General features: G+C 44.7%; 1 protein-coding gene across 17 annotated transcripts in view; it reads right to left on the bottom strand.

The window, feature by feature from the left end:
* Steap2 (STEAP2 metalloreductase) overlaps positions 1–20,377 on the bottom strand; it is a 20,653-nt gene extending 276 nt beyond the window's left edge. Inside the window, 7 exon segments of one of the 17 annotated variants that reach the window (NM_001443536.1) lie at positions 1–1,707; positions 3,475–3,639; positions 4,981–5,508; positions 9,050–9,571; positions 9,815–9,939; positions 11,689–11,870; positions 19,683–19,803. The exon segment at positions 1–1,707 is cut by the window's left edge and continues 276 nt beyond it. In NM_001443536.1, the coding sequence (NP_001430465.1) occupies positions 1,420–1,707; positions 3,475–3,639; positions 4,981–5,508; positions 9,050–9,538 (1,470 nt within the window). In that variant the 5' untranslated portion in view covers positions 9,539–9,571; positions 9,815–9,939; positions 11,689–11,870; positions 19,683–19,803 and the 3' untranslated portion in view covers positions 1–1,419. 17 annotated transcript variants of the gene reach the window in all.
* Positions 20,378–23,034: the final 2,657 nt, after the last annotated feature.

The following is a 23,034-nucleotide window of genomic DNA, read 5'->3' as shown; positions in this document are numbered from 1 at the left end:
AATATCCTTTATGTTTAAAAACCGCTTCCAAATGAATGGTAGTAAAGGCGGGAAGGCTTCTCAGGAGGAGCAGAGGACGTGGGTGGGGATTTTTAAAGAGTCGCAGGATATCAATAGTTACCACCTTCTGACTGCTCAGTCCTTCACTGCACGGGGAGGCTTTGGGCTACTCTGGGTTTCCAGGCAACTATGCCCTGCCACGAGCAATAATAAAATTATGATTAAGATACCTTTAGACATCCTTTGAAGCATTCAACATACTCTGAAGGCTGCCGATGACTGTACAAGGAAGGAGCCATCGAGACCGGCCTTGTGACCTTAGTGCATGGGCAGGGGTTGTGGATACTGATGCTTATAAAGCCGTGGCTCCAGGAGGAGGACTCCCTAGGGTGACTGCTCACCTGCCACTTTCTCACTGTGTGACCTCAGGCAAGCTTAACTTTTCTACCCTTCAGTTTTCCACGTGGGAAATGGAGAGAACCATTCCATGGGTTTGCTGTAAGTATTAAATGGACCAGTGTTTAGAACCATTCCACACTCCCTCTGTGGACGTCGGTAAAATCCCACACAGGAAAGGTGGTGACTGACCAAAGTAACAAACACACACTGGTGTGTAACAATTACTTTCATTACAATTAAGGGCAGGTCCACAATCCCTGGGGTTGGCCCTGTATTCAGAGTAACAGTTCGGGAGGTCAAGTGACGCTGGGTCCTTCCCCTGGTTGACAAAGAGGAAAATGGAAGGCTCTGTAATGTGACAGAGACTAAAGCTCTCGTGAGTTGTGCACTGGCAGTGTTCACTTTGTGTCTCCAGTGCACATTAAATACAATTTTAGGCTTGTCTTTAACTCGTGCTCACATGTTCATGCTGCTTGGTATAATGAATGGCATTCTTCCGGCCCCGTTTTTGTGAAAGCGTTAAGATGTTCCCTCGTACCCTAGATGCTAATGTGATGTGCCCCGTCTCAAAAAAATATGATTATGCATTTCTGCTTCTTAAATTGGATAATAATTAAAATCTTCAGCCTCAGGGAAAAAGCATATCCACTGAATAATGTTAAAAGCTTCTATTTCTGCTGCTTTGCCAAATGTTCTAAACGTCGTACTTCATCTGTGTTACTAGCTACAAATATTTCTGCCCAACTACGCAATACGGTTAAAAGAACAATGCTGTTACAGTTTCACAAAAGAAAATACTCTGAGATTGTAACAATATATATGGACTACAAAATTACGTGTTGGAAAAACATGGCATTTATAAAAATTAACTTGAAGAGAATCTGATGTCCCTCTCTCCTGAAATCTCACTGCAGGTTTCAGACTGTGGCCAACTGACAGTCCGCTGACAGGGACAGGGCGAGGGCCTAAAGTAATGGCATGAATGGAAGTGTGTGCGGCATCAGCGAGGACCTCTTGTCATCACATCACTGTGACCCTCTCAGGGGACAGATGAGGAACAGTTCCTCCCATGCCCTCCTCTAGAAACTGGCTCTTTTCCCAGCCCTTTTTAATCCGTTTGAGCTTTCGGCCTATGCATGGGAGGAGTAACATCATCTTACCCAGAAGTACAATGGAGGGCAAGACAAGCGCAAGAACAAAGTTTGGCGGCGTGTAAAAGCGGTAGTACTCTTCCGCAAACGCGCGTTTCCATCCGTAAATTAACACGTGGAAGGTTGTGATGAGCAGGGCGACGTAGCCAAGCGTAGACTTGGGAGAGGAAGAGAGAAGAGGTCCATTACTCACCCACATAACAACGTATGCAGACAACCTGTTAATGTTTCAGTCTTCCGTGACTGACCTACTAATCTTCTGAATTGAGCAATTTAAGGCAGTTGCATGAGTTTCATAGACACTTATTTACAGTGCAGGAATCTTGTACAAACCAAGTCGTATTGAATAAACTGGATAATCTCATTACTAAATTTATTATACACATGGATTTCCTATCAAAACACACATCAGTATTGTGTGATGTTTCATTGAATGGATTTATTTAATCTTTCCTTTGTGTTCAATGTTCTGATCTCAATTTTCTTCAACTATAAATTATACCACTGTAGAGCTCTTATATTTGGATTAATATCCTTGGACTGGTTCCTACTAGGATTGGTAATCAGAACATCTAGCTTTTCTCTTAACGGTATAGGTACGCATGGTGTCCATATGCTTTATAAAGGTTTGTACAGCTGTCGCTGTGACACACAACTGTGACCCCAGTACTAGGGAGGATGAAGAAAGAGGACTGCAAGTTCAGAGCCAGCTTGACCTACATCCCTAGTCTGAGGCCAGCTGGGGCTATATAGTGAAACTCTGTCTCAACAAACAAGCAAATTAGTGGTGGAGATTATCCAAATTGCTACATGTCATCTATAAAACCATGTAACAGTTTAAACACAGGTACACACAGGTGTTAGTATAAACGTATCTACTACATTAAACACCAATGAGCAATCTCTTGAGTATACACACACACACACAACTACAAACATAGATACTAGTCAATAAGAAAAATGATTAAACTCAAGAGTATTACTATGCAATGTAGGTAACAGTTCAAGCACATGGCTTATCAACCATGATAAACAAGATGACTTGAATGCTTTAGTCGGTCATTTTATAGGCTAAAAGGTTACCATTCTTTCAGTTCCCTAAATTATTACATTAAGGTTGCTTACTTTGACCAGTGGTTTATATGAGTATAGTGATGTAATGTCTAAGTTCACTAGGAAAACATCAGCCCTCTAGCAGGCAAGATGTTTGCAATTACTTGTCTAACTTTATGATCATAGGTGTCTGTCTAGCACCTTCTATCAGAAGGCCTTAATTTCCCTTCAGGCGTGATCAAAGGGAGAAAACAAATTTAGACAAGGGTTGTCCTTAATTAGAAGAAGGTTTCTGCATGACTTTAAAGGGGTGAGTTGGAGGGAAGTGGTTGGGAGGGGCTATGATAAAGATACTTGTTTATAGCATTTTCAAAGAATAAAATTCTCTTTTGGGACTTCCTTAAAGCAGTCCAGCATTTGGTATACGCCTTTAACCAGCACTGGGGAAGCAGAGGCAGGAGGATCTCTTCGAGTTTCAAGCCAGCCTGGTCTACAAAGCAAATTCCAGGAAATTTTCAGGATTGTTAATACCACATAGATAAATTGTCATAACACCTTCTCCATTCACCCCCAAAACAACAACAAAAACAAACAAACAAACAAAAAACCTCAATAGGCAAGGGACAAAATAAAACTTAGAATACTGCCAAATGACACTACTATATATGTTGTATAGGCTGTGCTGTACACTGTCTGGATCAGAAAGTACAAACTGTGGCCATATAACTAGAATCCAAATCGTTTTTGTGTTTGTGTTTAGATATGTAAATGTGTTATGCAGATATTAGTGGAGACAAACGTTTAGCTTTTGAAAGAACTCAACGGTGAAATCCTTTGCTGCCCAATGCATTTCCAAACAAACCCCGTATACCTGAATAAAACTGAACTCCCTCCAGTTTAAGGCGTTGCTCACTGAAGGGATGGAAGTGACTGCCAGCAGGGACAGTAAGCCCAGGCTCATGATGCCGAAGGAGATGTACATCTCGATCCTCCAAACCTCTTCCTCATTCCAAGCATTTTCAATATTCGCATGAACCTGGCAAGAAAACAACCGTGAATTTCCTTTACTTAGGAGAACGACAGCTGACTCTACACACTGTTCACCCTTGGTTGAAGAAGAACCAGACTGTTTACGATCATCTTTAAGATTCATAGCCTTGATCCAGCATGACGGACCATTGTGGAGAACCTGTTCTTATTATCCCAGGTGTAGAGAAAAGGGACGAGCATGTTAAAACAGGACTGAGATGCCCTCCTTTCAAGTGTGTAAGGGGGCAGGGGGAGGGGCTAAGCCTATGACATCGTGTTCACAGTGAATCGCTACTGGATTCACCATGGGATGCCAGCTGGCTGGCTCCCAAGTGACAGAAAGAAGAATGTGTAGTCAGACTCTGTTCTGAGGTGCTTTTACAGGTTGGTGTACATGAGGCTGAAACGTTTTGGGTATGCGCTTCTAAGTTTAACCTAGAAGCCAGACAGGGACTTCAATGTTACTTTCTTCCTCATCTGCTGTCAGCGTCTCTCTCTTACCCTTCTTTCCTGGAAACTAAAAAGTCCTCAGGATAAGGATATGGAGCTGAATTGTCTGTCTGCCTGAATCACCCCACTAATATACCTTCCAAACTCCAGAAGCCCTCATCGATTTGCAGAATTTTTCTAAATATCCTTCCCTTACATTGCTAACACACTTTATGACTTAACTGTGAAATTTATGGCAATCTGCATAGCGAATACTTCTAGAATTATTAGTTTATCTACGAACAATATAATTACGGAATAAGTCAAGAATTGGACTCCTTCAGCTGTAATTTTCATTTAAATATGTTTCTCTAGGTGGAAAACATATTCTTAATACTAGCTTAGCTTTGTCTTGTTTTAGTTAACAAACATTCTTATTTAAAAAAAAAAGCCACCCCTACCAACATCCTGAAAGAACCTTTGGGGCTCCTGTGTTGAAAAAGCCCCAACCAAATTCCTGTCCACTAGCTGTGGGCTCATGCCTTTATCCCAGTACTCATATGACAGAGGTAGGCGGGTCTCTGTGAGTTTGAGGCAAGCCTGGTTTACACAGAAAGTTCTAGGCCAGTAAGGGCTACAAAGTGAGACCTTGTCTCAAACCAAACCAAACCAAACCAAACCAAACCAAACCAAACGCCCTCCCAAAGGCATTCCTCTCCAGTATCTACACAGCTATACAGAAGAGCAACGTCTACTGACAGAGACCCCGTGTCAGAAACCCAGAAACACTCTCCCTCCCCACATCTACCAAAGGGGAAACGCCATCTAAAAGCATATATAAACGTACACACTACTTCAACTCAGATTTCACAATTCCTACGAACGCTAGAGCCAGATAAACAGCAGGCATGCCCAGTACCTGCTGATAAGCCATGTTGAGAAACAAGTATCTTTCCGACCTCCTCATCGGTAAGCAGAGGCTGTAGGCAACGTGGACCACGGCAAAGAAAAAGCTCAACAACCCCAGCTGTTTCCTGCACTGTAACCAGGTGTCCAACCACGGCGGAAACCTACGGTACTTCGTTCCGTAATAAAGCTGATAGGCAGCTGCCAGGAGGCCTGCCAGGTATACCAGGGACAGCAGAGTGATAGCGACTATAGGCAAGGTTTTGTTCACAATCTCAATAGGAATCTTGTAAAAGTCACTCTGCTGGTTTCTGGCATAGGGATGGATCACATCCCTGACAAAGGAATAAATAAAGAAAAACGTGGCCAAACTTATGGCTACTACCACTGGCCCCCTCCAGAGAGTGAACAGTCGCAGGGGTAAATTTTCAATCTCCTTGGCTGACGACAAAGATCCCAAGTCGACGGGAATAAAATTCAACTGACGGGCGAGCTCAATAACCTGTTGTCGAGCTTGGATATTGTTGCTGCATATATAAACCTGTAAGAGAAGCCAAAAGGGCTTGTTACCACTGCTGTTCATACAAGTCCTATCTTCAATCACAAAGACTGAATGACTTCCTGTGAATGCCAGTGAATGGAGGAAAAAAATGATTATTAACCGTACAATTATTAAACAGACTTAAATTAAATACTACCATAGGTGTTAGTATCAGTTTTAGAGCAGTATCTTAACAATAACCAATCAAACGTGTCACATGTTGGTTAAATTGATTAGTATCTTAAAAGACTTAAAATACTGCAATAATAACTTAGAAAGCCTTTGCCACTTGTGATGAAAATGAAGTACAGAGAGCCTAGCGGTGACCTAGAAGGCTCTAGGAGGCCCCCCGTGACAGGGACGGTGCTGGAAGGGGAGCTATGCCTGCTTTTCCGGGACACTGGGGTCAGCAGCAGCTGCAAGGGAAGGCACATCCCTCTCCAAAGGTCTACCTGGCCATATCCCAGCTTCGCTTTGCTTTTCAAGTTAAATTATTTTATTTATTTCCGTTCCAGATGTTGCTCCCTTTCCAGTCCCCCCTCCCAGAGTTCTTCACCCCCTTTGCCTCTAGAGGGTACTCCTCCACCCCTCCCCACTTCACCCCCTCCAACATCCCCCTTTCCTAGGGCATCAAGTCTCTACAGGATTAGACACATCCTCCCCCATTGAGACCAGACAAGGCAGTCCTCTGGGTGCCACATAGCCCACGTATGCTTGAAGGTTGGTGGTTTAGTCTCTGGGAGCTCTGAAAGGTTCCGGTTAGTTGGGGTTACCATCCTCCCAACCCAGCTATCTAAGGGTGAGGCTGGAGCCCCTGGCTTCCGTCCCTAGACAACTTTTAATTCTAGGGATTCTGCCTAGCAGAGTGGTGGAAATCCAATTGCTTCTTATCCAGCAAGAGCGCAGATGAGCAGCGTCTAGACGGTGGCCTTTGCAAGCAAAATGTGAAAATCGTATCATGACACCAAGCTACCTGTAAAACTTAGGTTCAGAGGCCAAGTCATTAAGTATTTGTAAAACACTCGAGCAATTCCAGATAGACTATCATTTTCATTAGTGAGCACATAACATTGTGTCTTTATTTTTGATAATTCTATTTCCCGCAAGTTAACAATGATTCTACAGGTTTAATCTAAACGCAACGGGAACTGCCATTCTCTAAGACTAAACATAGCATCTCTACAGGAACTCTAATGATGTAACAGGGTGAGGAAGCTCGAGACTCCATCAATACAATTGAAAATTTGACAAGTATCTGTTGAGCCCCAGGTTCACTGCTGGAGTAAGCTATTGCTGTAGACAGGTAGATCACCTCACTCAGGCATAGAAAAAGATTGGTACAAAGCCTCTAGTACTGCCTAAGAAACACAGATTTCCCAATGTATCTCTGAAGACGCGTGTACCCAGACTCTGAAAGAGGCCACACTGAAGTCTCGCATGCCAAACCTATTCACACAAGGGGGGAAGCACAGAGCTCAGCTCTTGGGTTTTAAATCTCAGCTGATGGTAGCCAGATAAACGATCCTCTGTGTGCTGTTGAACAAATATGGATTTCTATGATGGGAATCCTTTTAGAGCAAAGAAATAAGGAGAACATTTACCTTGATTTACTTCAGGTGTGAAATGGTGGAGCAAACCCTGTTTTCTTATTTGGAGAAAAGTCTATAAATGAGGATGCATTTTAATAATCTAGGGCTACAAGTGAGGCATGCGAAACTAAGGGCACAGGCACGATGAAGTGCCAATTATATAGCTCTTGTCATGATGCAGCTTGTAGCTCATGCTGAATTCTAATTTAATCACTGTTCCACAAGGTTGTTTCTTTATTCTGTTAAGAATTAAAGTGACCATGAATGTGAGCAAGTGATTATGTTAACTTTGTCTGATAGGCCCTGGTTTGAATTTGCCAAACATTACAGGATATGTTCTTAAAAACAAGTAAGAACGGACAGTCTCTAGAAGCTAGAGTGTGGCTTGGGTTCAAACACATGCTTAGCCTAGCTTGCCACTTCTGATCAGCAGCCCAGAGCAGTGGGCTAAACCTTGGAGGGATCATGTACAATTTCAAATACTTGAGCCAGAGATGGCAGCTTATGCTTATAACCCCAGTATTTCGGAGGCTGGGGGATGAGACTGCATCAAGTTTAAGGCCAGCGTGGACTAATGTGTGAACTTCCAAAACATTGGAAGCAAAAAGGAGGCAAGGAGAGAGAAACAGAGAGACTTAAAAAGGGTGGTCACTGTCAACGTGACTGAATGAGATCACCCAAGGGAAGATGAGGCACACTCCGGTGTGTGTCTGAGAGGCATTCCAGCAAAGATTAAACAGGGAGGGAAGACTCCTCTGAAGGTAGGCACACCATCCCATGGGCTGGGGAACCATCCCGTGGGCTAGGGCCCTGGACTGAATAAATGAAGAGAAAGGAGAGAGGCAGCAGAACGGTGGCTTTGCCCTTTCTCTGTTTTCTTCCCTCTATTTCATGAACAGCACTGTTCCGTCATTCCTCCACGCCATGATGGACTGAACCCTCTGAAACCGTGGGCAAAGCATATCCTCCCTTGAGGCTACTTGAGTCACGGCGACAGGAAGTACTCAGTATAGACTTCACGACCGTCATTCATAACACGAAATGGGAACACATTCAACTGTAATGAATGCAACGAACTGTCTTTTTAACATGTTTATTGCATGTAGTTTGCGCACATGAGTGCAGGCGCCCTCAGAGGCCTGGCATGGAGTTGGAGGTGGTTGTGAACTACCCAGTGTGAGTGCTGAGAACCAAACCCCTGTCCTCTGCAAGAACAGTATGTACTCTTAAGCCCCACAATTAATTGTCTTCACGAACAAAGATGAGAAAGTCCTTTTACCACAACCCTGAGATCTAACACCCTGGAGGAATTTTAAAGTGCCTTACTTATGTGTTTTCTTATAGACGCTTTTATTCCAGAAGGCTTAACAGAACCTGCCGTCTGCTTCATTCACACACTGAACTAGACTTGAATGCAGAGAATAAAGCTGAGAAATCTACTGTACGTCTGCCCACCTGCCCCAAAGCTTAAAGTCTGCGCTTAAAACAGACTTTACGCTCGATTTGCTATAAAAGCTTAATCCATGAAAAACACAAAGGTTGTTCTCAAGGGCTCCTAAGGGTTGTATGAAGTCCTTTCACCTTCAGAGATGAAATGCTGTGATATCAAGTATCTGCAACAAGGCAGGAAGGGAGAGGAGGAAAGGAAGGGCAGAAGGGGGTAAAATAAAAACACTTGCTCTATTCTTTAAGAATTCTGGAGGACGAATATACTGCGTCAGAGAATACACCAGCTAACGTCACCCTTTCTTTAATTAGCTGGTTATTACAGATAAATCCACATCATTTTATCAAATCCCCACATCAGTTTTGTGACGAGCAGTACGAGCTTACAAAGCTGGAATGTCGTCTTCACGTGATCCCTCACGGTTTTTCAAGCCATCACGAAAATGCCTTAGAACTCGGTTTACTTGACTACAGAATACCAAATAATAAAGTGAAAGGCTGCCTACCTGGCGGCTGGCATCCTTGGGACCTAACTGAAGTGCCCAGGCTGAGATCACATTAAACCCCTTGACAATCAGGGAATCCGGAAATAACGAAGCCAGGTACTCTGCATTGGATTCTGGGTACTGGTTTACTCTCATGTTGTTGCTTACATCAATGAGGACTTTGCCCACCAGCAGATGCCTCAGGTCCCACAGGGATGTGTAATGTTCTCTATGGATAGCCACGAATATTATATTTGTCTTCGTTAAAGCGTCTTCATGGTGGGTGACGTCTACCACATGAGGAAAAAACTCAGACGCGAACTTAGGATTTCTGCTTCCGATGACCACGTGATAGCCGCACCTGATAAGCCGAATGGTCAGAGACTTGGCAAAATCCCCACTTCCTATCACCCCCACGGTGACCTTCCTTGCGTCTTTGATACCGTTTATGCCATTTGGCAAAAACGTCTCCAGGGTCTTAGGGCTTCCCATCATAGAGATGGATTCCATGGTAGAGACTCTTCTAAGATCACCAGGAATGCCCTAGAAGAGAGAAAAGGGCATGTTCACCAAGTAAACCTATTGACAAACATTAAAAATAAAACCAACTTCTAGACACTGTAATTATGCCCTTCATCTCTAAGGACAAAATATATTTTGACATGCTATGTGACCCGGAACAGAGCAAGCACAACATGTAAGCTAGAGAGGATCTCACGAAATAGCAAAGCTAGCCGAAAGGCGATGCATCTGCTAAAGGGGGGCTTTGCAAGCGCGCACAGATACCTGGGAATCTTAAGGTGTAGCTTCTCACTCAGAGGAGCTGGAGGGAGGCTCCCGAGGCTGCATTTCTAAAAGAACGCGGCAGACGCTGCTGGACTCTGGAACTGCCTACGTGTAGTGAGGAGGGCCTAGGGCAAAGAAGGAATTTCACTCAGAATGTTTGTCAAAATCATCTCCAGCAAGCATGCGATCAGCACATCAGGCAGCAAATCAGAAATGACATCAGAAGCAGAGAAAATGACCTTGAACCCGAGAGATAGTGAAGGAAGGAAGGAAGGAAGGAAGGAAGGAAGGAAGGAAGGAAGGAAGGGAGGGAGGGAGGGAGGGAGGGAGGGAGGGAGGAAGGAAGGAAGGAAGGAAGGAAGAAAAAAAACCCATAAAAACACATTTCCATGTAATACAACCCAAACTAGACAATCATTTTGGGGGGTAGAATCTATGAGCTATTCTATAATATCTGATTAACTACAGGTTTTTAAGGAGGCGAAGATTAATAAAACAGCCAACAATAAAATTAATGCCATTATTTAAACAATAGTAAAGAAAAGCAGGTATCAAAATCTAGTGAGAAGCCAGGCATGGTGGCATAAACTTAATCCCAGCACTCAGGCAGGTGGATCTACATGAGGCCAGTGAGGTCTATATGGTGAGTTCCAATGCCATTCGGGGCTATATAGTGAGACCCTGCCTCATAAAATAAAATAAAATAAAATAAAATAAAACAAAACAAAACAAAACAAATAGAAAGAGAAACACAAAAGCCTACTAAAGGATCAGCCTAACACCACAGACCTCTTACCATTCTCCCTGTCTCCCATAACATGGCTCCCCCATTTAAAATGGGTTAGTCGTGTTTATGCGGGCTTTCTTTTTGTCCAGTTTATGTTCATTTTGTTTTGTTTCTTTCTCAGAAACATTGGTTGCTGTTACTGCTGCTACGGACTGTGAGGACAGGGTGGAGGAGTCACATTCATATTGGTGAAATTCTTTGGCCGTTTCACTGTTTCTCAGCATTACTTAGTGATCTTAATGTCTAATTTAGATTCCGTGAAGGGAGAAAATGCACCAGCTTTACACCTATTACGCATCTTGTTTCACGCCTTTCAAGTTAGGAAGTATAATTATCGGTTCCCCCTCGGGGCTCAGTCCTGGGCTCTCAGGTAGTCCTTGGCAACCTGCTCTTACAAAGCCATTCTCGGGTTCCTGGCTTAGTGCTGACTACCCTGGGAACCTGCAGTTAAAGGCACAGTAATGAAACCAACACCCATTTCCTCTCCAAATGAAGGATGACCAACTTACCTTCCCCTTCTCTTAGGCCCACTACCTCAGGGTGAAAAGTGCTACTAGACTCACTCAGAAAAGCCAGAGATTCCCACCAGTCTTGAGCTATTCAGTAGATACTACACAGCATCTCTCATGGAAGAGCTACAAAACCGTCCAATCTAATAACCCCCATAATAAGGCCCTTTCAAACTAAAAACATGAAAACTCAATCACTTGTCTGCCTTGTAAAAAAAAAAATAGAACAAGTTCAGACCTCTCTAAATCAGAGTGTGAAGAAGTACATAAATACCTTAGAACCTAAAAATGTCACCTCTCAGGAAGCCGCAACTTTTATATCTATTAATGGGCAACACTTGTATAAACATGTTTAGACCTTAATCACATAGTATTCCTAATGGCAAGTTCTAACTGGACCCTAACAGCGTGGTGTGACTAGGATAAAAATTAGCCTAATAAATGAGACTCTTTCATTGGAGAGAGAGAGAGAGAGAGAGAGAGAGAGAGAGAGAGAGAGAGAGAGAGAGAGAGAATGGACAGACACACAGTCAGACACAGAGATGCACACACTCAGAGAGACATTTGAATTTTATCACCTAGTGTGTGTGTGTGTGTTGGTACAGCCGCATGCCTGTGGTAATCCGGGCCGCCTTTGTGAAGCTGGTAGTTCTCTCTTTCTGCTGTTCGCTCAGGGGATCAAACTCAAGCCACTAGAGTTACATAGCAGTCGCTTACCTGCTATGCCAGCTTGCCAGCCCAAGAGAGACCTTTCATGGATCTAAGGTAGGAAACATTTATTGTTGAAACCATACAGCATACTTTTGCGTGCAGTGTCATAGCTCATAGAGTATTTTTATGCGCAGTATTATTTTAAATCCTCAGGTGGGGGGATATATATTATCCCTCTTCTGAGACTCCGTAACCACCTTGAAGGCATATTTTGCTTTTAGAGAGAAGAAGAGAGAAAGGGCCAAGGGGTGTGTTCACATCCCACTGGGCTCAGCCATATTCAGACCCACGAGTAGCCCGTCTCCCATGATGGATAATTTCTGATGCTGACACAGCATCAGCTTCATTCATCATTTGTTTGTGCTGTACTCGGGGTCTTTTCCTTCCTGTCTTACAAGCAAATACATGGGTTATTGATGACATCTTCACATTTATTCAGTTAGGGCAAAAAAAAAAGGCACTGTAAACTTTACAGGATTAACACATTTCAGTTGACAAGGGATGATGTAGTTATCGTCTCACGGTAGGTCTGCCCTGCAGAGGCCCACTGCGAGTGTATCCAGGCCACTGTGTGCTCTGTGCACAGAGATTAAAAAGCAGCAGAAGGCACTGTGCTTGCTTACATAGGAGAAAACCAGTCTCACTAGCGAATGACCGGATGTACTTATAATAAAACACTAAATTGCAAAATTGCATAGTCAGAGAATACCCTAGAAAGCCAGGAAAGAACACTGCATGGAGCATGTTTCCTTATTTTGAGATAGTCTCAGTCTCTGTCTCTGTCTGTCTCTCTGTCTCTCTGTCTCTCTCTTTCTCTATGTGTCTATGTATCTGTGCTTGTGTATGTTTTCAGTTTTTTAAAAAAGATTTATTTATTTTATGTCTATGGGTGTTTTGTCTGCACGTATGTCTGTACACCAGAAGGCATCTGATCCCATGGGACTAGAGTTATAGCTGGTTGTGAACTGCAATGTGGGTGCTGGACTTGAACTCAGGACCTATGCAAGAACAGCCAGTGCTCTTAATGCCTGAGCCCTCTCTCCAGGCCCTGTGTGCCATATGTGTGAAAGATAATAAATTTGTATTTACAAACTACTCCCTAACTCACGCGTGGCTTCTGTGTCATCTTGATGACGGGTGCAATCTAGTTTAAAACTAGGAACGTCTCAATGTGAATACGGCTTTCCATGGCCTCAGGTGTGCTAATGCCTGACTATCAACTAAAAAATACATGGAGAAAGCAAGGCGCTTTCCACATAGTTACTCCTCTTGAAGAATTGTCCTTTATACTTAGAGTGTCTCGTTCCTACTTTTATATATCCAATGTCCTTTGTTCAGGAAACGGTAGTGATAACAGTTGTCTGTTGGCAATCTTAAGCAGCCCTTGTCTCTAATGTTTATTTGATTGGTTTGAACAACTGCCAAGCTCGAGGGCTATAATTTTCATAGCCAGTAGGAGGCTCCGAGTAGAAGAGCCCCAGTAATGGTTAGGAGAAAATGCCTTTCCCTAGACCCTGGAGTCAGCCAAACCCACCCCCACCCCTAACCCACAGTTATCTGCTTAGTCATACTCCAAAGCCAGGAGGCACATTCCAGAAACGGAATGCCAAGTATCCTAACCTCTCTAAGAGGGTGACTTTAAACATTACAACTCTTGGCTTGTGCTAAGACAGTCCCTAAATCCTCTTGACACTTAAATAAACAAGTAAAACCCAACTGCTCGTGAAGGGCAAGAACAGATTTCTATGGGTAATTATGTTTTTGTCTTGTTTAGAGATTTTGAACATTTTCAAACCCTTCAGAAAAACCCCTAGGGCAAGGCACGTGATGATTTCCTAATGCAGTAGAGTTACTCTGGGGCTGTTTGAGATCTCCAATGTATTTCTTAGGTTCAATGTGTGTTCAACAACTAAGTGTCGTATAGGTGTGATTTATACACCTTCCTCGACACTGGGTCACTAAAGCAACATCTGATGTTCATTGTATTGCAGTTACTACTACAGAACCTGGACCCGGAAGCACAGAACACTAACCCCACCAGGCGGAGTCAGGAAGATCAAAGACCGGGCGGAGAGCAAACCCTGGAACTAGGGAGAGAGAAACACATTCAAGGCTGGCCTAGGCTCCCCGAGACCCTGTTCAAACAGGGTGCGGGTGGGGAAGAGAACAGTTCAGTTATTTTTTAGGAACATTTTTCAACCAGAAAGATTTTAAAAAAAATTCTGGCTGAATCTAATAATCCCAGAAAGTTCGTTAAAACACCTTTCTCAAAGATTTCAGATGATCACTTTTAGGTTGTGTATGTGTGAGCGCCTGTGGGTAGGTGCCCAGACATGTATGTGCCTGTGCATGTGGCGGTTAGAGGTCAACCCTGAGTTCTATCTCAATTCTTAGTTCTTTTCATTAAAACGTCTCCCTAGTGTCTCCTCAAAAAAGTACAACTTGATGGAGGTGTGATTTACACAAAGAATCTCTTCATTTTAAATATGCAAATGAACAGCTTTCTGTAAATGTACCACATTCCACACCCATGTTTATCAAATGGAAGTCACTTGTTCACTGTTAAGAAAACGGTCTAATTGCAAAGTCTCCCTTTTAAAAAGGTCCAGCATCCCTCAGTGTCTGAAAAAACCCACCAAACAGTTAATAGAACCTTTCTTTCTGTCTGTCTGAGCTTAGTTGCACAATAGATATGGGGGCAGAGGGTTCCCACTGGTGGCAGGGAAGGCAGGACCTGTCTCAGAACTGCCTCAAGGTAGTCATTCTCAACTCTAGCTCCCTGCAATGGCCTGGAGAGATTTAAAAGTCATGATCCCTGGTCACCTTCTCCTCCATCCCGATGCTTATTTAACTGGCTGAGGGTTCAGCCTGGACATCAGAAATTTTATAGGAGATCATGAGGTGTGAAGAATAGGTAGACAAGATCAAAAACACCCCTAAAAGGTCAGGAACCAACTGAATATTTATTTTGCTGCCCAGAGACTGCATCTTTACCTGATTCCGATTTATGTTCATTTTCACATCGTTCTTCAGTGTGAAAACTAGCCGCCCAGAGGACAACAGTCGCCCTTAATAAGTAAAGGTGAAGCACGTGTGTGGTCTGTCCCCCTCCCGGACTCTGAAGCGGAATCGGAAAGCCCACTTACTGACTTGCAACATCCTCCCCTCACTTTCTGGGAAGAGCAACTCCGTTCCTTAAAATGTGTCATCACACCACACAGGAGGACACTGAGTTCCTGTTTCATAACACTCAAAATTCCAAGTGTTCTGAGGATATTAACTCTTCACTCTCCCAGGGGGGTGGGGTGCTCTTTTCCCTGGCCTGAGCAAACCTAGTCTGTCAGTGGGGAGCTTCTCAAAAGCTTTAATGTAAATGTGGGTCTCAGAGCTGGGATTCTCCTGTGATATAAAGTGATATATGGAGATCTGGGGTGACTCCGACTTCTGTCTTACTCATTAAGCTCCGGATGATGGATGGCCATGGTGCTGGCCCAAGGGTCACGTTAGCTAAAACATTCTTGATCTTCTCTAAGTTTTTATTTAATACAAAATAGTAATTAATAGAGGTAATATAGATTAAAGAATCGATAAAGTTATTCCATTTGTAGCGAGTTTTAGTTCTGTGCTGTTGAGGTAAATGGACTGATTGCAGGCTTCTGAAATCAGCTTGAATGTCAGCCTCTGTTCTCTTAAAACGGAAAGCAGTCGTGCTGGATCCCTATGGTCACCCTCCAAATGCTGAGATTCTCTTCTCTGTAAGTCTGGAGGCAACATGAGATGTTACATTATCACCCCGGATTTAACACCAAGTACAGGAGTTCCCGTTAAAAGTGTATTTTAAGCAGCAGGCAGGCTCCTTGAGATTCAAGGTCCTTATGGGCATTCAACTTGACCTATGTATGCAGTTAATATTTGAAGGAGTATTAACACTATACAGCAATGCAGTTACAGTAAGCTGCACAGGCAGAATAACCCCCAAAGGCTCATATAGGTGTGACTCTGTTGAGGAAGTGTGTCACTAGGGACGGCCCATGTAGGACCAGTCTCTCTGTGCCTAAGCCTGCCTGCCTGTGTATCACAGTGCTTCCTGCCACGGATATGACGGACCAAAGCTCAGAAACTGGAAGCAAGCCCCAAGTTAAATGCTCTCCTTTTTACTTAGTAGTTGCCATGGCCATGATGTCTCGTCACAGCAACAGAACAGTGACTAAGACGGCCCCTAAGATATTTTTTTTTCAGTTTAGGATTCCTTGACATTCCTCTAACAGAATGGTAGCAATCGTGCTAAATTGATTTTGAAAAGAAAGAAACAAAAAAAAAAAAAACCACAAAACCAGAGCCTAATTTATATGGCAAGGAAACATCTAGGACACGTGTTGTTGGATGACCGAGATTCGGAAAAGAGCTATCCTCAGAGATTTTCATGACTTGAACAATCTGATGACTGCTATCAAGAAAACCAAACCCTCCAGGCCCATGAGGCAGGTTACTGTTTTCTTCACAAGCTCCTATCCGAACCTCCTTAATTGATCCTGAAATTCTAATGACTCTCTCTAACCTCTCTGCTGTCTACTGACTTCTAGATTATCCCATCTCTGTTCACTGGAGATGTTGTTCTTTGTGTCTCAGCAGCTTTCAAACATCTCAAGACTTTGCCATTCCAGGAGTTAAGCTTCTGCTTCTGCTGCTGGTGCTCCTCCTCCTCCTCCTCCTCCTCCTCTTCCTCCTCCTCCTCCTTCTCGAGCCAGGGATTCCCCTGTGTAGCCTTGGCTGTCCTGGTACTTGCTTTGTAGACCAGGGTAGCCTCAAACACAGAGATACGACTGACTCTGCCTCCCAAGTGATAGGATTAAAGGTCCCACCTCTGCCTGGTGAAGCTAAAGATCTTTACCTCAGGGTGACTTGTTCGTCAAAAGCAATGAATCTCTGTCTCCCGCTGCCATTCACTTTCTGGGCACAATCCCGTAGCTTTCTAATAACCTCAGCTTAAATCTTCACACTGATGTGTCTAGAAGGCAAAACAACTTTTGTCTATGCACCTCCCAGTCTATTCCTGGCTTCTCTTCAAACCCTGCCTGTGTACATTGAGAGTTATTCCCTTGAAAAGATCTTTCATTCTCACTTGGCACCCTACACACTTAGTAAAACACTGGATGAACCCAGCTACCCTTGTTCTTTGTATCTTCACTCAGCTCGGTGCAGAATGCCGAAGAAAACCCAGACAACCATGTTTACTAATTTCATACATTCATCATGGCCACCTTGACCCATCAAAAGCCACTCTACCCACTCTCCCCTGGAGACCATTCCTTTTGCCTCCTAAGGGTATATAATTATAGCCCTTCTCATGACATCTCAAACTTAACAGGTTCAAAACTCAACTCTACCTGCAATATAACTGTTTCACTGTTTCCCACCAGGTCCTCAAGTGAGAACTCTGGGGAGGCTGGTGGGGGGGGCACCCTTGATATAAACCCCTGTTCCTCAAAAATATTTCTTGGTCTCACAGTCTAGCTCTGGCTGGTCTGGAACTTGCTATGTAGACCAGGCTGGCCTTGCCTCATAGAGATCTGCCTGCCTCTGCTGGGATCGAAGGTGGGTGCCACCAAGCCCGGCCCCTTTAAAATATCTCTTGTGCCTTCTCTGATGACACCAGCACACGCAAGTGGCCCAGGTGCGTTTATCCGTCCTTACTACAAACCTGTACCCCCAACCCCCCCACCCAAACTTTGAGATGAGGTCCCCCTGGGCTGCTGAGGATGGTGTCAAACTCCTGGGCTCAAGTACTCGTCCTGCCTCAGGACCCGAAGGACATATCTGGCTTGCCGACATCTTATGAGTGGTCAGCCGATCTTCACCTTTTGCACAATCACTCTCTACCCAAGAGCTATGGCCATCCTAAAAGGCAAACGGCATAAAATGTTCCTCTTCCTTAAAATCCAGTGGTTCCTTCTCATACCTGACTGCGGCCCTAAAGGCCCCAGATAGGACAACTTCTGCTCAGTTCCCCAGCCTTATCCTGATGGCTCTTACTTCCCTTCTGCCTAGCCCTGGCCTCCCTTTCGAGAAGTGGGAAGGACAGATCTCTTTTCCATCCCGGGAATTCTGTCTCCTCTAGGTGTGATTCATTCCAGCCCACCCACCGCTACTTCCTTCAGCTCCTGTCACGGTTCCTGGCGAGCTGTTTTAAGGAACTGCTTACATGAGCTTTGACTGTTTATTTACACTCCTACACACACGCACGCACGCACACACACACACACACACACACACACACACACACACGCACACTCCTATCCACTCCGCCTAGCACATAGCAAGTGTGCAGTAAATGGTCTTTATCACTAAACACATTTTTTTTTTATAAATGCCAACGCCAAAGAAAATATAACGAGTCTCTAGGCCACATCACTCTTTCTGATGGTTAAGATCTCAGGCCCCAAAGGTCCCAAAGGATTACGAGCTGTGTCAATGCTATACGTGCTGTGTCGATGATGTGGCTGTGCCAATGTCTTGGTTACCCTCAGGGTCATGGTTACAGGCTGAGCAGAGAGTACCTGCATCTTTTCTCACAGGCCTAGCCTTTCGGGCCTTCGTTGCGTCTTCGTCTTCATCCTTCTCATTTTCCTATATCACTTATAATCATTTTTAAAATCCTGCCTTCGTCGGTGCTCTGTCCCAGTGTTAAAATACAATTATGCTCACTCAGTGGGAGTACATTTCACACGGTACCCGTACAATAAAAGTGATTTAGATGAAGCTTCTCATTCCCGTCTTTCACAACTAGCTAACTTATCACTGTTGATACTGCCCTCCACCCCACCCCCATTACCTACCCCCCATCCCCGTCTAGCTGGGAGGCAGAAACTGCAGCGGATGCCACCATCTCACTCCAGACAGCCTGAGAGCTGCACCGATGCTGCTAACTACTCAGAATTTCATATTTTGCTTCTCCAAATAGGTTATCTTGAGGGTGAGGGGGAAAAAAGTCAAAGAAAGAAAACAGATCAACTAAATAAAGAAGTAATAAAAAGCTATGAAACAGGGATGGGGGAGGGTAGGCTGGGGAGAAGGTTGTAAGCAGTGGGGTGGTTAACTGGGACTTTAGGTAATCAAGTCCTGAGCATTGATGTGGGGGCAGGAGTCTGAATTGTGGGTGATAATTAAACGCGGCCCAGAATAAGTTTTTCTACCCCAAAACAAACAAGCAAACAATCTGCCTAAAGAGTAAACACTGACACCAATCCTGCTCCACATAATCGTGAAAATGATAAATGGAAATCTCCCCTACCACAGCGGGGAAAAAAATCTCTCTACCTCCCTATGTTATTTTCAGAACAAGATTTTTAGGGCATAATTTTCAACAAGTTTCAGTCGAGGCTGAACACGGGACGCAGAGGTAATTAAGGACACTGAAAGAACAGACCAATTACTTCTAACGCAAAATGGCCTGAGCACACCAGGATTCCATGACCGGGTTTATAAGCAAAGCCACTGCAGGCTTTATTTACCTGTTTGCCAAGCAGCGCTGTATGACAGTGAAAAGTGCCGCATCAATCCAAAGTGGTTGGCAAAAGTAACCTGCGGGTCCTTTCCCTTTCGGGCACATCCTACCTGGGACAAGGTTTCTCCTGGCCTCTTTTCTGCTGGGCCCGGACCAAGGACTTCCCGGAGCTCCGGGAGACCGAGGGGGAAAAGGGGGCGGAATGGGTGCGACGGACGCCCTCCCGCACCCCTCCCATTCACCACCTAGCCAGCTCCAAGCCCCCCGAGTCCGGGAGAAAGGATGCGGCTAACGCACAGTGCCCGCTGCTCGGCGACCCCGGCTCGGCCACCCCGGCTCTCTGGCCACCCTGCTCACCTCCGCGCCCTCCTCTCCCGGCCACGGTCGCAGCGCCGCGCCGTGGCTCCCTCGCGCCAAGGGCCCGCCGAGCTCCCGGGCCTACGGAGTGCTCCTCCCGCCCGCGCTCCTCCGGCCCCACAGCCGGACCGCGCCGGAGAGGTGGAGCAGGGGGAGGCGCGCGGAGGCAGGGCTGGCGGTGACGCGCTGGGGGCGCGGGTTGGGGCAGAGTGCGTGGGGACCCACCCGGCCGCGGTCCCCACGCCTGCGCGCGGTCTTGCGGAGACCCCCGTAGGAGCAGCCCTACGTGGATCCTGCCCACGTTTACACACCACTGCCTCCGAGACGCTCGCCACGCCACCCCGGACTTGGCTTTGATTAGTGCCCTCCTCCCTGCCCACCCCCCTTCTCCCTACTCTGTTCTACACAAACCTCGAAGAAAGTGCGCTTTTTTTCTCCCTTTGGGCTGGATCATGTCCTTGAAAGAGAATGATCAGAAATGCCCTTCCTTGAACCGCATTTTAAAACTCCCAGGCACTGGAGGCCCTTCGTAGCCGTGGGCTGCAGGGGTTAGTCTGTGGACTCTGACCTTCACTGTCGCCGGTGCCCCCGAGCTCTGTGAGGGCTGGAAGGTTAAGCCGAGTCAGGAGACCAGCGAGCCTGCGGAGAGCTGCCTACCTCCAGACTCTGCAGTGGCCTTGGAGCATCCAGGGTTCGCTGAGCTGTGTAAGGGCACCTTGCTTTCTGTAAAATTTTCCCCCTCCTTTCGGATTACCAAGTAAATAGGGATCCTTTACCTTTTTGATCAAAAGTGTCAGTGGAGATCTTTTTATTTTTTAATATAAAGCCAATTTATTGAAAATTGTCAAATTTACCCCCCCAGGCGTTAGTAAATTCTCATTTCAGCAAATTAGGTTTAAAAATTATCTTTCTTGGTGGTTTATTAACTAGACAAAACAGAACAAAAGCAGAAGAGGGTCTTGGATCGATCCTCAGGGCAGTGCACTTTCCCCTTTGAAAGGCATGCACAGATTAACCTGTGCAAGTGTAACTTGGGAAACATTGTTTGATCCTCCTGAAAATCACCTCTTCCCCACTCCCAAACCGAGGAGGTTTAAAGTTGAGGCGTACAGTCCACTGTTGGTGATGTGTCAGGGTGGGGAAGGATTGACAACTGGTAAAAGGCTTCCCATTTTGGTAACTGGGAGAAAAAAATCCTTATATTTTATATTCATATTAATTATTCCACTTCAACCACTGTCTAATAATGAAAATGGCAGGGTATTTCTAACAGGTCTGGAGTACCAGAGGAGGAAATTGCTGTGTCCTTAGTGAAGATGTAGCCTTCCTATCACATAAACAAAAGCATGATGTAATGTCTAGCAAAGGTTATCACTTTTTTGGGGGGGGGGGTTAGGTAGCATGAAACCGTAAGTTACTACAGAAAACAGGTAAAGAGTGCATTTAAAATATCTTTAAAAGCTATTTAGACATGAACCCTGTTTGTGAGTTAAAAAAAAAAAAAACAGGTAATATGTGAAATCATTTATCTTCCAAAAGAATGACTGAGTCACCAATTTTGCAGTTTCCAGAAGGAATATCTGCTTCTCATACTTGAACTACTAGAATAAGCAAGCATCCTCCATGGGTGGAAAATGCTGTGCTGGCCAAAAGTGTTCCAAAGAAGGCCATCTGCCTGCCGCTCCAGAGCACGGCTCCTGGGCCATTTCATGAACCGCTGGTCATTTTAACCAGTGATTCCCAGTTACCGTTTCAAAGCATATAAGGCTGATTTCGCAAGCCTCTTTTTCCAGGTCATGAAGCACTCCCCGAGAAGTGTCCTCGGTTCCCTGAAGTAATTTATTCCACAGAAGCGCGGCAATAATTCATTAGATAAATCTCTAGAGGCCTAGAGGTGTTAACATAATTTCTCCTTTGAAGTTATTATACAATTGGATAACTTAGAAATGATGCCTAAAGGAAACTTTAGGCACCTGGAGTTCTCTGGCAACTCATTCACCAAGAGCAGTGTTTGTGGAGTCGCTGCTATGTGTCCTGGGTGTCAGGCGCTCTTGAACAAAGCAGGGGACAGAGTGACTACATGTCTTCCGAAATCTGTTGTTTGGTGGGTTGAAGATATTTTATCAAATAGGCAGAAATAAAATGTGCATAAGGCCTGGAGTGTGTGTATAACGACATGCATAGCTTGACAGAAACAGAAGACTTTGGGTAAATCACAGGCAGGGCCCTCACTCTAGAGAGCCATTGCAGACATTAATGTGTCAGGGCTCTGTGACTTTCTAACACTAAAGGCACTCACTTAGCCCACTCTCAGCAAAGATGATTTTTTTTTTTTGAGAGTACAGTCTTTGTGAACAGTGTATGGGATGACTTTTGTTTGAAATTCTGCTTTTGTGAAACTAAACAATTCAGCAAACACAAAAGTCAGTAACCTACTGTCTTAGTTAGGGTCTTATTGCTGTGAACAGACACCACGACCAATGTAAGTTTTATAAAGAACAACATTTAATTGGGGCTGGCTTACAGGTTCAGAGGTTCAGTCCATTATCATCAAGGCAGGAACATGGCAGCATCCAGGCAGGCCTGGTGCAGGAGGAGCTGAGTTCTACATCTTCACCCAAAGGAAGCCAGGAACAGACTTAGCATCTTCCAGCAGCTAGGAGGAGGGTCTCCAAGTCCACCCCCCACAGTGACCCACTTCCTCCAACAAGGCCACGCCTTCTAATAGTGCCACTCCCTGGGCCAAGCATATGCAAACCATCACACCTACCTACTTTTTATTTTTGAAAGCATAGTTATATATTTCAAGATAACTGCTGGAAATAGATTTTTATTTGAAGACTGTAGTGATTTGAATAAGAATGGCCACCTTGGAGGCTTATACATTTGAATTCTTGGTCCATAGGAAGTGGAACTACTTGGGAGGGATTAGGGGGTGTGATCTTGGTATGGGTGTGGGTTTGTTGGAGGAAGTGTGTCACTGGAGGTGGGTGGTTTAAATGCTCAATCCAGGCCAGGTGTCTCTCTCTGCTGCCTGCTGATTCAGATGTAGGACTCTCAGCTCCTCTAGCTCCTTGTTGGTGTGCATGACACCATTTTTCCCACCATGTTCAGGCTAAACCTCTGAACTGTCAACAAGGCTCTTTTATAAGAGGTTCTGTGGTTGTGGTTCTATCAATAGAACGGTTGACTAAAACAAAGACTGAATATAAAACACTTATAAAGCAGTTAAATGATACAAATGTGCAGCTGTACAGAATATATTTCATAGTTAACATTATTTCATGGACATCTTTCCATCGACATGATTCATCCTCCACCCCCATCCCCACCCCCCAGGCCTGTCTCACAG

Source organism: Rattus norvegicus, chromosome 4 (genome assembly GCF_021556685.1).
Source record: "Rattus norvegicus strain SHRSP/BbbUtx chromosome 4, alternate assembly SHRSP_T2T, whole genome shotgun sequence".
NCBI lineage: Eukaryota > Metazoa > Chordata > Mammalia > Rodentia > Muridae > Rattus > Rattus norvegicus.
Note: the sequence above shows the minus strand (reverse complement) of the source record. Positions and strands in the feature narration are given on the sequence as shown.